Here is a 15,150-nt window from a genome sequence, read left to right as displayed (position 1 = left end):
TAATGGAAAGATCAATAAAACTTTAGAGACTTAGCCCTCACATCCTTGAGTTGGTAAACCAAAGCCAGCAACTTCCTAACTATGGACTTTGCATTATGCAAAGAAAAATAAACCCCCTATCTTATTTAAGCTTCTACTTTTAGGGTCCTCTATGACATGCGGCTGAACTTAATTTCTAAGTAATGCAATCTAATAGGAAAGAGATACAGAAGAAGTTCTATGAAAAGCTACGGAGGAAGACACTTGTTCTGACAGAGGCAGGGAGTGGAGGGGGGGTGAGGAGAAAAAACATACAGAGAAAGCAAACACATGAGTTGGTTCATTCATTTGTTCAACTATTGTTGTCAACCACTGTGTTAGGTGCTGGGATACAGATAAAAGACATAGTCGCTGTCCCTAAGGAACTCTGAAATGGGTTACAGACAGATGAAGATATGATTAAAATACAGGGTTATTTATAGGCGCAGCCACACACAGCTGTGCGGGATTGTCTCTACAAGAACCGACATCTTTTCCTAATCCCACACAGGTAACATCCACTCATCAAAGCCTGTACCCAAAGGTGCCTCAAGGACTGCCCTCAGCCCTTGAGCTATAAAAACAGTAATAGAGGTAAACATAAGGTACTCTGAGTAGAATCTGCATCCACACATAAGACTATTAACTAAAGGCAGAGTTGCATTTTACCTGAGGATTTTGTTTATCCTTCACTGCCACCCCTTATCCAATTTTCGATGATCACAGACAACCATTCCTTAATGCAGTCTAAAATCAACGTAACTATTTTAATATGGCCCAGAGGACACCTAAACCTAATTGTAACCATAAATGAGGAACAGAAATAGTTAACATTTAATATTTTAGTATTGTGTCCTATGGGTTTAAAGGTCACACTTTTTTATTTCATTTATTATCAGTTAATAAACAACACTACTGAGTGACCAAAAGTTAAGAAAGATTATGTTTTTCACACTTAGAGCATACAAGAAGGGGAGTAAAAAAACACAAGTGTCTTTTTTTCTCTGCTGTTGTATAAACACACACACCAAGAATAAGTAGAATGTCTTTCAAACCAAAACAATAGGAAATCACTCTTGGCTGAAAGCACAGGCTTAGATCATGTTGATTTCTTCTTTAATCCTGCTGAAGCAAGTTTCTGCATGCTTTCTGGGGCCTCCACCTACAGAGCTATTAGGACAACAGCCAACACATATATTTAATTACGTAAGTATTCAATGCTATCAGCCAGCTGTTGCCAGTACATAATACTCTGACCTCTTTCACTTACTCTCTTGCTTAAAATGCCAAAAACAAAGCAACTGTTGATGTAACAGTAATCATGAAATATGCAAAATACTATTCTCCAAAAAAATTTTTGGTAGCTATGAAACTCAGTTTTGCATTTAATAATGATTTATTACAGCTAAACTGCTTTTTCTGTTCCTGATTTGCAAATTAAGTAACTTATCTTACAACTGTAAATTTAACTATTCTTTCATTTTTCTTAAGTCAACCAGGAATTCAATCCTAAAATATACTTTCTCCTTTACTCCCCATCAAATTTCTCACTGGGATTTGTCATGTAATAATCTCCCTGCATTCCCATTCATCTCCATGTTTTCCATGGATAGGGGACAAACAACTGAAGTCTGTAACAGGAAATGGGTCAAAATCTGCTCTGAATTATGTAACTCTCACCCCTCACTTTAGGAATCAACAGAGAACTCTTCATTTATGTTTACAGAAAGCATGTTCCTCTAATACCATCATTAACCCCAGACTAGCTGACAGGGAAAAAACAATACAAAGTCCTAGCATCAACAGAAAGTAGACTAAACAGACCCATGACTTAAGACTTGAATAATATGAATTCACATATGGTAGACAGTAAGAAGACCTAACACATAAACAGCAACTTATCCAGAGAAATTTGGTCTTCATCAAATCAGCTTTCAGTTCAATGCAAAACTCAGTGCCAAATATTTACCAGGCACTGTACCAAGGACCAAGGATCCCTCAGTAAACAACTGAGACAACATCGTAAGCATAGATCTTACTGTTCCACTCCTCTCTCAAAGATCCTATATCAAGTCAACCTCTCCAAAACATCTACTTCTTACCCCACAACAGCCATGTTGATTTCTTTCTCCCACTTTGGTGTTTTTAATGTTTTTTGCTCATTCATTGAAACTGGACAATTTGATACTCAAATGTAAGACAAGTGTTGTGATATTAATATAGTTATATAATTAATAATATACTTAACACAAAATAATACATTAGCAATGACTTGCTGATGCCCTGACAGCAGAATGATGCCAAGCACTCTTCCCAAAAAAAGAAGAATCAATCAATCTAACCTAAGTGTACAAACACATGTTGAGTACAACTGTGTGTCTAAAACAAGGTCTAACACTACCTGATTTTTATCTACACCTTTGTTACCCTCTGACTCAAGATGAGATGCTTCAATTAATCCAATGGCCAAGGTCCTGAAGCAGACCCAGTTCACTTAGTTTGGCAGGAAGAACAGGGTCCTGCCACTCACAGCTGAGCTTCTGCCAGCATGACCAAGCAATACTCCAAGAAGGGAGAAGAATTCTCACTCCTTTTACTACTTTACTCTGGAAAGAAACTGTGGACCAACAGTGGCAAGCATAAGTTTCTTATCTCATTTAGGACAAGAAGGGGCAGGTTTCTTCCTAGTTTATAAGCAAAACATAAAAAGCAAAACAGCACGATTCCTTAAAAAGAGAGCCCTTTAGTACAATCTTTGCAAATTAGAATGTTCTTTCCCCTTTTTGCAAATATACAGCCTGTCTCTACAAGGGATTCACAGGTGCCTTGGGAGTCTCTTCTCAGAACAGCTGACAAGCAAGTCTTACTCCATGAATGGTATCTGTTTCCCAAGAAAAGGAAAATCATTACATGGTAGAGTCAGAGGGTCAAAGACTTCATAAAAAAGGATTTTCCTGAGGTCAATAACCTGACCTCAAGACCACAATCTAGTAGAGAGCCAAATATGTAAACAAATAATAAAATGTAATATGCAACAATAGATGTTTGTACGGGATAAAGAAGTAGCACAGAACAGAGGGTGATTAACTCTGGGGACCCTGGAGGTAAAGGGTGGGAGTTACAAGGGAGATAACCTTGCTCACAGTTATTACCTTTGATATGAGTCCCCCAAGATGACTAGGTTGCCAAGTAGGATTACATGGGGTGCATGAGAGTGTGTGTGTCTGTGTGTGTGTGTGTGTGTCTGTGTGTGTGTGTGTGTGTCTGTGTGCACGTGCGCACGCACACGCGCATGGACATGCACACATGCACGCCTTTGGGGGAAAGGGAGAGCATGTTCCAAGGAATAGGAAAAACATATGCAAACACATTATATGTCTGGAAAATCATACAATTTAGGCAAGAAGTAAAATTCTATGGAGGAGTGGTGAGAAAAGAGGCCATAGAGGTAGGCAAGGAACAGATTATTTTAAAAGACCTTGCTACACTAAGAAATTATATCTTTATCTTGTAGCTGAGAAGGAACCATTACAGGGTGTGAAGGAGAGGAAAGCATGAACTGGAACAGAAAAGGAGCTGAGAACAAGCTTAACTTCTACTGTAATGTAAGAGCAAGAGATATTGAGGACCATAACTAAGACATTAGCAACAGGGATGGAGAGAAAGGATTAAATTCAAAAGATATGTGTCTAGTTCATGGCAATCTGATGAAACATGAGAACACAGTGGTTCACTGCAAGTTCCAAGAAGCAACAAAACAGTAACAACACTGGGCAAAAGTAATGAGAAGGAAGGAATCAAAGGGAGGAAGGAAAAGATATTTTAGAAGTAAAATCAGTTCTGAAGGATGGAAAATAGGGGAGGGAAAGAGGGAGTCAAAGAAAACTCCCAGACCATCTGATAGGTGACCTTGTAACCAAACAATATAGGCAATACGAACAGGAACCTTAGCTGGGGAAAAGGTGAGGTAGACAATGAAGAGGCTCTGACACGATGATTTAAAGTGTCAACGGGGCATCTAAATGGAAAAGTCCAGAAAGCAGTTGGACATACAATGGATATATAAGTTTGGTTCTTGGAAGGAGAGGCCAGGGTCAGAAACAGAAATTTGAAGTAATCAACACACAGATAGTATCTAAATAGTGGAAGTAGATGAGAAATGGTAGGAGGAAATGTAAACTCAGGTTAAAAATAGCACTGTTCGGAGAAGAACAATCGCCTTAGACAAAACTTAATTGACAATACATATTAAGTTAAACAGTACAATATTTTGAACTAACTTTCCATATAGAGGGAAACCTTTAAGGTGGGAAAGGATAGCTGGAACCATGAGACTGTGATTGGTAAAAGCAAACAATGAATGACACTTGAAACAATAACATAAAAGTGCTACTGAACTAAAGCCATTTCATACTAGAAAAGCCAAAATTAAAATACCTAAGTTTTACAAATACAGTATGCTAACACATATATATGGAATCTAAGGGGAAAAAAAGGTCGTGAAGAACCTAGTGGCAAGATGGGAATAAAGACACAGACCTACTAAAGAATGGACTTGAGGATATGGGGAGGGGGAGAGGTGAGATGTGACAGGGTGAGAGAGTGTCATGGACATATATACACTACCAAATGTAAAATAGATAGCTAGTGGGAAGCAGCCACATAGCACAGGGAGATCAGCTTGGTGCTTTGTGACCGCCTGGGGGAGTGGGATGGGGAGGGTGGGAGGGAGGGAGATGCGGGCGGGAGGAGATATGGGAACGTGTGTATATGTGTAGCTGATTCACTTTGTTATAAAGCAGAAACTAACACACCATTGTGAAGCAATTATACTTCAATAAAGATGTTTAAAAAAAAAAAAAGGAAAAAAAAAATATCTAAGTTTTAAGGAAAAATCCACAACCTACAACATTAAAAAATAAGTTTAACAAAAGAACTTGCGTTATCTAACCTGTTTCTTGCAAAAGGCCAAACTAAAACCTAGTATTATTTTTTATCTCCCAATGCCAATTTTTTTAATTAAAAAAATAAAGATAACCTGATTACTAACAAATCTAGTTAAAAACAGAACCAGTTGAGTATTTTTCTTTTTTTAAACTGTATAATTACTAACTGAAAAGGAAAGCACTTCTCTGTTCTTAATAAGTCAGCTTTTTTGAAGGCAATTTATTTTACAAATTCAAGTTGAAATAATATTCTGATGCCTCTCCCAACTTCAATTTACAATGAAGAACTCAAAGTTAAATCCACATAAAGCAAAAAATCTTTTCATAATAGGAGTGAATATCCAATAATTTACTTGATCAACAGAATGCTATTTCTAAAAAGAGCCCTCCTTTAAACAGAAGATATCATACAAAGCAGGTTATCCTCTGTCTCAACATACACTTTTCTTCTTTGTCCATTTCTCCTTATATTTCCATTGTTCTTTCAAGTAATTTCACTGAGATATCTAAACCATCCCTTCAACATTACCATTTATTTCTACAGGCAAAGGTGGTTCAAAGAACTAGTGACTCGTCTATCTACTATCAGTGTGGCTAAACCACAGTGCCCATTTGGGTTAATAACGCACAAGGTCAAACAGAGGTTGACAGTCCGTGATCAAAGCAAGCTGGCTATTCTTTCTGTCATTTATATAGAACACACAAGACGTGTTTATTTTCACCAGCCTCTGAATGACCTCCTTTAGGTGGCATGGAAAAGATCCCACATTTCTATAAAGCACTAACCAAAGGAGTTTTCTTATTTGATACTCTCATTAAGAGCAAATTTTATTTTTTTGAAACTTTTGATCTTTTTCGTTTACTCAAGAACCCCTCAAGTTTAAGGCCATATTGTCTAAATCAAACTGGTTTAATGGATAAAACAAGGACAGGGCAACTGGCAAATGCTCAAGAGGAAAGAATATGCATACTACAGGCTGCCATCACAAAACATGGGGCTCATTAGAGACTTTTTCAAAATTAGTAAAGGCAATAGCATTTAACATTTCAAAGTTCAAAAGGCAGCCAAAAAAATCATTCTTAACTCCTTTTTTACTACTTAAAACTCCTACTGTTTTATCAATCTGAACATCAATAATACAAACGCTGTAAAACCTTAGTAATTAGATCAACTAGTAGAAAGTACTGAGGAGTACAGCCTACGGTTTAACAGGTATGCATTTTCATGCCAGGTATGTAACTTGGACTAGATTAAGGAATTACTTTAAAATAGAATGATTTACTATCAGCATTACTGTATAAAATGAAAATTTCCAAATAATTTTAAGCCAATGTTCTCTGTGACCAAGGTTAAATAATACTCCCAATATTTTTTATACTGTGAAGTTGCAAAACTAATACTTTTGACCACCGCCACCAAGAGAAAAAAAAAAAAAAAGGCCCTGGCTGTCTTGTCACAAATTTACAATTCTGGGATCTTATGCATTGATTACATGAAAGATAGTAAATCTCTCAGTTTTCTTTCTTTTCTCCTGTTAAAACAAGAAGTCTACTGCCTGGTAACTCAAGAGAAATAAAATGAGTTGATAACAGACAAACAACTATTAAATATCAAAAATACATATGGCACAGAGAACGATGTTCAATATCCTATGATAAACCATAATGGACATTATATAAAAAAAGAATGTATATATATGTATAACTGAATCACTTTGCTGTATAGCATTAATTAACACAACATTGTAAATCAACTATACTTCAATAAAAAAAATTTCTACAGTCAAAAAAAAAAAAGAATACATTGGAAGAGAGACAAAAGCAGATGATCAGAAATGATGGCAAACACTCAGAAATAAGTGGCAAAGTGAAGCAATCATTATTTGTAGGGGGTTCAGGTTAGAAAAAAATAGCCCCCAGCCCATCCTGAAAATGGGTGAATATGAGCATAATGCATTAGGTGCAGCTGAACAAGGAGAGATGAAACACCCTATCAGGGTCTCCTTGAATTTAAATGTTGCCTCACTGTCATGGGGGAAAAAAATGCATGCTCGTGAGGAGGCGGAAGGGAAAGGATGGAGCTAGAGGTTGAGAGAAGACAAATGTGTCGCATGACTGAAGGTGTAATAAAGTTTATGAACTATTTTTCTTTGTTTTGCTTTGCTAGGAGACAGTGGTGAAAGGGGGGGAACATTTAAATAAAGCAAAATGCTTGACAAGAGTAGGTAATCTTTCACTGAAAGTCTTTAAATGTATAAATGTCACTTGAATTTGACATTTTCTCAATGTTAATTGTTACTGTGCCTTCTACAGGATTATATTTATTCTGGAAACAAATTCAACTTTAGCTTAGGTGTTATGTTAACAAGAACTAGTTGTGATTATCAAAAGCTTTCAAAACCATTTAAAAAAATACTTAATCACCTATAATACTGTTTTTAAATTTTCTTTCAAGCCAGCAGAAGAGTGCATTAAAGAAACCTGTGCTCTCTACCACTAGCTTTGTAGTGTTAAAATGACAAACATATCTTAAGTGATTACCTCACTTAATCTTTCAAACACCGTATCATTACCCTGAACCGCATTCACAACAGTTTATATAAGAAAACCCATTGACACAAGTTATATTTGAGTTTTTAAGTAAACTTTTAGAAACAGTCTAGAAGTGTATCCGTTAATCACATTTTAAAATTGATAATCACACAAACTGAATTCTCTGGGTTTTGTACTTAGAGGCTATCAGTAGCACTAAAATATCTTTGTATCTTAGGCCTCTCCTATAGGAGAAAAAGTAGATAATCAGGGAACATGACAGACTTCCCATAAAAGGCATTCTTTGAAAATAAGCAGCACCTGGTAAACATCGTGCTCTGCTCTTGGTTTAATTCTCCCTTCTTCTGGTCCTAACCATGACCCTAACTCCCCTGTTCCATCTCACATCACTACCACCCTCCTAAGCCTCCCACCATCGTTCAGGTAACAACTCTTCTCTGCTCCTTCCATGATTTCTGAGTTGAGGAAACCATCATATTCAACTATCGCTTCTATGGAAACAATACAAAATCTGTACCTCTAGTGTTGCCTCTTTGATATCTGCCTCAATTCTATAACTGCTTACCTGACTTCTTTACCTGGTATTAAATTTAACATCGCACAGGCTCTAGTGAGACTACCTAGGTTAACATCCCACCTCCACCACTTATGAACTCAACAGCTTTAGAGAACTTCATCTGCAAAACAGATGCTGCTTCATCTGTAAAATAGAAATAAAATTGGAACCTACAACTCATTGGCAGACTGCAAGAATTAAACTAGATAATATCCAATTGATGTAAAGCACTTTGAACAGTGCCTGCCACATAGAAGATACTTGATAAAAATCAAATATTATCCATTACTTTATTATAATATTTAGCTGTAACTTCAAATACAGCATGTTCAAAAACAAAAACATGTCTTCCTTCAAACTGGAGAACAAAAAGGCACTCCCACTATCAAACATCTAGACTTATTATAAATCTATACTAATTATGACTATGTCAGGTAAGCAGTAGTAGAATAAGCACCAAAATAAAGAAATAGATCAGTGGAACCAAATAGAGAGCCCACGGACAGACCCAACCATCTATGGACACTCAGCCTATGACAGAGCAGATAATATATAGATAAAAGGAGAAAGGACAGGTTTTCAAAAAATAAATGATACTGGAAAAAGTCGGAGTCTACACAGAAAATAAATAAATAAAATGGGATCCTCTTCCTGGTATCATACCAAAAAAAAAAAAAAAAAAAACCAACCCCAGATGAATTATAAACCTGAATGTAAGAAGTAAAAACCATGAAATTTTTAGAGGAAAATACATAGACTATCTTAACTTCAGAGTAAGGAAAGACTTCTTAAACAGTAAGAGCAAAGACCCAAAGGCAAAGGTTGATAAATTTTAAGCCAGAATTTCTCTTCATCCTAGGATACCATAAAAGAAAGTGAAAGATAAGCCACAATTGATACAACATATGTAATATGTAAGGATTAGTATATAGAATACATTTAATGTATTCCCACAAATAAATAATAAAAAAATAACAGGGAAAAATATTTAAAAAGCCATTTCACAGAAAAGGAAAATCTAAATAGCAAATAAACATATAAAAAGATGCTCAACATCACTAGTAATCACAGAAACACAAATTAAGACCACATTGAGATACCATCGCCACCACCAGATTGGCAAATATTTACAACCCTGACCATATCAAGTACTGGCAAGAGCGGAGAGCAACCACACACCTCCATGACTGGTGGGAGTGAACGCCAGTACATCCGCTGGGGGAAAAGTTCATCGTTACCTAAAAGTTTGAATATGCACACACCTGTGACCCATAATTCCTAGGTACATATCATATCCTAAAATAACTCTTGCACATCCGCACCAGAAAACATGTTCAAAATATTCAGAGCAGCAGTGCTCGTGAAAGCAAAACACAGGGAAAATTCAAAACTCTTTCAATAATAAAATGGATAAATTGTGACAAATTCATTCAGTAAAATACTATGAATGGCCAGTTATTTTACATCCATCAACATGGATAAATCTAAAAGCAAAATGTTAAGGAAAAGAAGCAAATCTCAGAACACAAACAGTATAAGTCCAATAAATGAAGTTTAAAAGAGGGCAAAACTAAACAACACATTGTTTAGAGATATATTTAATAGACGATAAATTTACTAATAAAAGGAAGGGAATGACCCACAAAAGTCAGGATAAAGGTTACATCTCAGGGATATGACTGAAAGAGGGACAACGGGGCAGTTTCTAAGGTCTCAGCAATGCTTTATTTCTTCTGCTGGGTGGTAGATATTAGGTGTTAAGTTTGTTAACCTTATTTAAACTGCACATGTTTCATAAACTCATTTATGTATGATATATTTGACAATAAAACCAATGTGGTGCGGGGTGAGTTTGAGAGTGAAGTCAGGAAATGAAAAATCTTAAGAAGTCTCTCAGGGGACTTCCCTGGCGGTCCAGCGGTTAAGATTTCGCGCCTCCACTGCAAGGGGTTTGATCCCTGGTCCAGGAACTAAGATCTCACGTGCCGCGCAGCACGGCCAAAAATTGTAAAAGTCTCTTGGGGAAGGCAAGAAGAAAAACAGGACCAGAGCTAAAAGGGGTGTATGGGGCTGAGTAGATCTGAGCTTGTTTAAATACCAATGAAAAGGCACCAATGGCGCTGGAGAGATGAAAATAGAGGTGAATGAGGAAATAATTTATAGAATGAAGGTTGTAAGAAGTGGGTGGAGTGGGTGGAGTAAGATTCAGAGATGTGAAAAAAAGATACCTCTTTCACTGTAACTTGAGGAACAATTCAAGAACCATGGATTACATGCCCACTCCCCCAATAAACTGTACTTCCCTTGATGGCCAGGCATTATTAGAACAGTGCTAATGGACAGGGAAGAGAAAAGAGGTAAGGACTGCTTTGGATAGTTTCAAAAGTACAGACTGGATTCCCTGAGAAAAGTATGTTGTTAATACTTGACAGATATTCAAATCACCTATTAGCTAACTTCACAAATACTCAAATACCTATTAGAAAAGTCTACCTTAAAGTTTCATTCCTTATCAGATAAATTCAAAACAGTATAATGCCCAAAGTCCAACTCATACTTTTGTTAACATACTGAGTATTTGTAATGTTAGGAATCTTTTAAAAGCTAATTTCCTGAAAATTAATTCTTACATCACTTATAAAAGATAAGAAAAAAATCAACTTCCACTTACTTAATTGAGTTTCTAAAGTGGTCTTCAGCCGGATTTTTTACAGTACAACTATTCAGGAGCCATAAGTCTGCCTCTGATGCATTTTCTATTAAAAAGATAAATATGAAAAAGAAAAGTAAGTATCACATTTAATCAGCCAAAAATATCCAAGTGCTTACTCAGATGGCACTGGGACTGCAGGGGGAGAGGAGAGAGAGCTAGTGGGTAGAGTCAAGTAAACAGGCAATTACAATATAGTAGATAACTGCTTCAACATGGAAACATTGGTGAGAAATAAATATTAAAATATATAACCTGTGCTATTATCTTCTCATTTAAAATATAAAGAGGATAAGCATTTTCTTCGAACATTTTGAATACTTGCGAGTATTTAATACTTCTAAAAACTAAAGTGAAACCGGCCTAATCTTACCTCCGAACATGAAATTAATTGCCCCTTTTCAGGCTGTGTGTTAATATTTTTCAAGCACATGTATTATACACTGAATATTCTTCCGCTTGAGATGTTACTAAAAATATTGTTTGTCTTCTTTGAAAAAGTTAATGATTTACATCAAAGTGAGCCTTTTATTCCTCACTAATTTGATTAGATACTGTTATACACTATAACAAACTCACCAGCAACACAACAAATTACCCAAACCAAACCCATCACATTTACCGAAATGAATATTTATGTACGCATGTATGTATGTATGTATGGCTGCACTGGGTCTTCATTGCTATGCGCAGGCTTTCTCCAGTTGTGGCGAGCGGGGGCCACTCTTCGTTGCGGTGCGTGGGCTTCTCATTGCGGTGGCTTCTCTTGTTGCAGAGCACAGGTTCTAGGCGCGTGGGCTTCAGTAGTTGTGGTACACAGGCTGCAGTAGTTGTGGCTCGCGGGCTCTAGAGCGCAGGCTCAGTAGTTGTGGTGCACGGGCTTAGGTGCTCCGCGGCATGTGGAATCTTCCCGGACCAGGGCTAGAACCCATGTCTCCTGCATTAGTAGGCGGATTCTTAACCACTGCACCACCAGGGAAGTCCCTCGAAATGAATTCATAAATGCCTGAAGTGCTTGATGCTATTCCAACAACCTTGCTGCCTAGAAGGACTTATACATTAAAATAGGATTACCACAATGAAAGGAAAACCAAAGCTGAAAACTGCAGCACCTTCAATGGTATTTCAATAAGAACAGAAGCAAAGGTCAAAAGACATGAAGAACTAAGGACATATGGATGTCTGTGTGTACATTCTCTACCTGGGAATGGAGCTTCCAGTGAGAGCATTACACGAGAGGGATGGTGAGCACATCCAAGCTTCTAGTAACTTGGCAAAACCTTTTCCCCCAACATTTTATTATAAAAATGGTAAATTTTTTACAAAGAGGTAAGATCCTCAATTCTTGAAAAGGAAAGCTCCTCATTACTATACATCAGCTGAATACTAGGATCCCTCCTAACTCATCTCCCTCCTTCCATTCATACTCCCCACCCTCACCCAGTCGTCTATTTTCCTACCCAGCAGCCAGAGTGGCCTTTCGTAAAACAGCGATCTGATTACACCACTTGCCTGCTCAAACTTGGAAATGACGAGCATTCACCTACCTCTTCTAGTTCCCTCCAAATTAGTCTCCACGATGCCACCTAAAAGATAATCCTCTAGTAGCAATCTGATCGTAGTACCTTTTCAATCTTACAGTGATTTACAATTGGTATTCAAGACCTATCCAGATCTCCACCTCCTCAACTGCGACATTCATTTCTCCCTATATTCGTCTCTCCTTCCAGCCACACCAAACCAAACTCCTCAAGCTTGCACTATCCCATCTGCCTAGAATACCTTTATTTTCTTCACAGAATGACAGCTCATACCCCTTTCACCTGCCTATCCACCTGGCTAACTCCTATTCATCCTTCAGTTTCAGCTTGATGTTTGTGAGATGCCTCCTCTCTGCACTCCCACAGTAGACTGTCTAGACTATTCTTGCACTTTACAATTCTGTATTAAAATAATTCATTTTTCCAGCCTGTCTTTATTACTATTTATGAGACACTGAAGACAACATTTTTTTCTGCTGCTCTCTGAATGTCCAGGGCCTAACACAGTGATGGGCACAGAACAGACATTCAAATAACCATAGAACACTAGACAATGTACAAGTAGGTACAAGAAAAAAGATGACAGAGGGATAATGTGTGGGACCACATGCATATGGTTTGTTAGATGCCATCTACCAATTTCCTAAAGCTCTGAAGGCCATACCAATCCTCTGAAATAAACTCCAAGAAAGTCATCAATTTATTTAACAAATATTTAGGGCTGAGACTTTATCTTATTCACAGCCATATCCCCAGCACTTATTACAGTGCCTCGTACATGGTAGATACTCATTAAGTAAGTATTTACTGAATGAATGTTGAATTTTGAAAGATGAAGCAATACTATGAGCAATGTATTATGCACATAAGAAAAAGTCATGGATGTCTGTTAGCTAATGATAAAAATACAGAGATACAGATTTACTTCAAACAAACAAACAAAAATCAAAAGACAGAACTATCTGTGCCAGATGCCAACTTTGTATCCTGGCACATTCTTCTCTTCAGTCACCATAAAATCATCAGACAACTCTCCCCATACTTCAACAAAAGCCCTCTCAAGGAGAACTCCAGCAATAAATAAGGCATATTATTCTACGCTGTCTGGAATTTTGCCAATGTTGAAATGTACTGACTTACAAAATAAAGTGAATACTGCTTGGTGATCCAGTAATTGCAATCAACAGGAATCCTGTGAATATACCAAAATGCCCACAAAATTACCTAACTTTTTGGTAACCACCCCCAAAAAGACAATGTCCCTTCTCTGATGAACACAGGAGTTTCTTTCTTTTTTTTTTTTTTTTAAATAAACCGAAAGGCCTTTCACTCTCAGGCATTGTGATTTTTTTTTTTTTTAATTGGGGAATGTGCAGCCGTTGCTTTTTTTTTTTTAACTTTTTGGTGTTTGTTTGTTTGTTTGTTTGTTTATGGCTGTGTTGGGTCTTCGTTTCTGTGCGAGGGCTTTCTCTAGTTGCTGCAAGTGGGGGCCACTCTTCATTGCGGTGTGCGGGCCTCTCACTATCGCGGCCTCTCTTGTTGTGGAGCACAGGCTCCAGACGCGCAGGCTCAGTAATTGTGGCTCACGGGCCTAGTTGCTCCGCGGCATGTGGGATCCTCCCGGACCAGGGCTCGAACCCGTGTCCCCTGCATTGGCAGGCAGATTCTCAACCACTGCACCACCAGGGAAGCCCAACACAGGAATTTCTTATCCAATTATTTCCGAACTCAGTTTTGTGCTAATATATCTTACTTAATATTGTCAAAAGATTGTTCTACTTATGAGCATAAATCAGTCAACTACCAAAACACAACGAGGATTTACTATGTGTCAGGCTCTGTTCTAAGTACTAGGGATATGAGAGTGAAGCCAGTTTCCACCCTCAAGGAGTTTACAGCCTTAAAGAGGAAGTCTGATCAAAACAAAAGACAGAGAAATAAGCAAGATAATTTCAGGTACCAGTCAATGATATTAAGATGATTAAAGAGAGTAATGAACAGAGAATAATTGTGGGGTTGCTGGTCAAAATAAGTCTCCCTTGGAAGCTTAAATCTGAGTTGAGACTTAAACAATGGGAAGGAATCTGCCACGCAAAGATCAGAAGAAAGAGCATTCCAAGGAGAAAATAGCACAAGTGCAGAGACCATGAAACAGGCCCAAACTTGTCATGTTCCAGTAACAGAGAGAAGACCAGTGTGATTGGACACAGGGAGAGAAAGGTCCAAGAGGTAGGCAGGAACCAGATAATATTGGCAAGTTAAGAAAATTACATTTATTCTAAGAGTAATGAGAAGTCACCACTGGGTTTCAAACATGAACTAATTCCTACTTCAGAAATCCCATTCTGGAAACACTGTGAATAAGTCTGTAGATGGGGTAAAAGTAAAAGAAGTGGGGAAAAAAGTAAAGGCAAGAAAATCAGTTGGAAGCTGATACACTGGTCTAAGAGTAAGCGAAAGACCATGGAAACCTGGGATTATAGCAATGGCAAGAATGAGAAGTGAATGGAGGCATGTTTTGGAGGCAGAATTTAAAGAATTCACTGTTAGATCAGGTATGAGTCGTGCAAGAAGAAATCATGTAGGATCCCTAAACACGTGGAAGGGACTCTGGCCTGAGCATCAGTTACTGAGGTGCCATTTATTGAGATGAGGGAGGTTTGGAAAGGCACGGATTTGGGGAACAGAGAACTGGTAGTTCTGTTGTGGCCATGTTGTGTTTGAGATCCCTATTAAATGTCCAACTAGAAATACTGATCAGCCATTTGTATATATGAAACCAAAGCTCACAGAAGTCTTCCAGGCTGGAGACACAAATGGGAGAAT

The 15,150-nt window shown here is 37.6% G+C and overlaps 1 protein-coding gene across 2 annotated transcripts in view; it reads right to left on the bottom strand.

Moving 5' to 3' along the window:
• CDKAL1 (CDK5 regulatory subunit associated protein 1 like 1) overlaps nucleotides 1-15,150 on the bottom strand; it is a 648,187-nt gene that overhangs the window by 535,490 nt on the left and 97,547 nt on the right. For both annotated transcript variants that reach the window (XM_059940691.1, XM_059940692.1), the window contains one exon: nucleotides 10,745-10,829. In XM_059940691.1, the coding sequence (XP_059796674.1) occupies nucleotides 10,745-10,829 (85 nt within the window). The remainder of the gene's footprint in view (nucleotides 1-10,744; nucleotides 10,830-15,150) is intronic.

This window comes from Balaenoptera ricei, chromosome 11 (assembly GCF_028023285.1).
Source record: "Balaenoptera ricei isolate mBalRic1 chromosome 11, mBalRic1.hap2, whole genome shotgun sequence".
NCBI classification, from domain to species: domain Eukaryota; kingdom Metazoa; phylum Chordata; class Mammalia; order Artiodactyla; family Balaenopteridae; genus Balaenoptera; species Balaenoptera ricei.
The sequence above is the reverse complement of the archived record's forward strand: the minus strand, read 5'-3'. Positions and strand labels throughout refer to the sequence as shown.